The sequence below is a fragment of the Saprolegnia parasitica genome (assembly GCF_000151545.1).
Source record: "Saprolegnia parasitica CBS 223.65 unplaced genomic scaffold supercont2.482, whole genome shotgun sequence".
Taxonomy (NCBI): Eukaryota; Oomycota; class Saprolegniomycetes; order Saprolegniales; family Saprolegniaceae; genus Saprolegnia; species Saprolegnia parasitica.
In genome coordinates, this window is record NW_012156876.1 from 2,210 (window position 1) to 3,186 (window position 977).

A 977-nucleotide genomic window follows, 5' to 3' on the forward strand; every position below is an offset into this window, starting at 1 on the left:
GAATATACTGGAAAATTACGGGGTTTAGAGAACTGCTGCTGGGGTGTGCTTCTGTCCTGCAAGCGTTGATAGAAGCAGGACCTTGTAGAGCTAGGATGAGTCTGCCAAAGTCCTACGCAGGCTCTCTGGCCCTGTACTAAAGACCACACATGTGGACATGCTACCCTCCAGGCGACGCCACGTCCGTATTTGGTTGGAAACGGGGGTCGTAATAGGCGCATTCGACGGTCCGCGCCCTGTCGACAGAGTGGAGAGGGCACGCACTCCAACAAGCCCGCCCTTGGCCGCTGAAAGGCGCGCAGACAACCGCGCGGGCGACACTTGAGACGCCCACCCCTGATTCGTTTCGCCCACGAGTCTCACGGCGCATGTCTGAACGACGTCATGCTTCCCTTCGCTTCCGTTGTGGTCTAGCGCGCGACGCACTCGACCGAGTTGGCGGCTTCCTACATCGTCGATCGCTGTGTCAGCCTCGCCCTCTGCAAGTCTCTCATGTGTCTTGTCGAGGCTCGAGATGGAGCAATCGCGCTGCGCTCGCCCACATTGGCTCGGCCATGACGTGGCAGTGGGGCTGGGCAGGATGCATCAACAACCAAGATCCCAAGTTCAATCTGCGCGCGTGACGATCGCGCCTCACGCGTGGCAATGTCACGTAATTTTAGCCAATCAAAAACCAGGTTCGAAAATCCTCGGCCGGGAGCGTATTTTTGGATTCGTCAACAAGCCGCAGGATGAGCAGCTACCCGAACGGCGTCCGCGAGTGCTGGGGCGACTACCGCAACGAAGAGGACCTCGAGGTCCCGACGCAGGCGCTGTACCAGCACCAGAAGAAGCTGCCGAACCTGCCCGTGCCCACGCTCGAGGCCACCTGCGCGCTCTACCTGCAGACGGTCCGCCCGCTCGCGACCGACGCCGAATTTGCCGAGACCAAGAAGGCCGTCCAGGCCCTTCCTCGATGGCCCGCTCGGACCGCGCTG

The 977-nt window shown here is 60.7% G+C and overlaps 1 protein-coding gene across 1 annotated transcript in view; it reads left to right on the forward strand.

Annotated features, from left to right (window-relative positions):
• Nucleotides 1–731: 731 nt before the first annotated feature.
• Nucleotides 732–977, forward strand: part of SPRG_21857 (hypothetical protein) — a gene marked incomplete at both ends in the record, with an annotated part of 2,127 nt that continues 1,881 nt past the window's right edge. The window contains one exon of the mRNA XM_012356482.1: nt 732–938. Coding sequence (XP_012211872.1) covers nt 732–938 — 207 coding nt within the window. The remainder of the gene's footprint in view (nt 939–977) is intronic.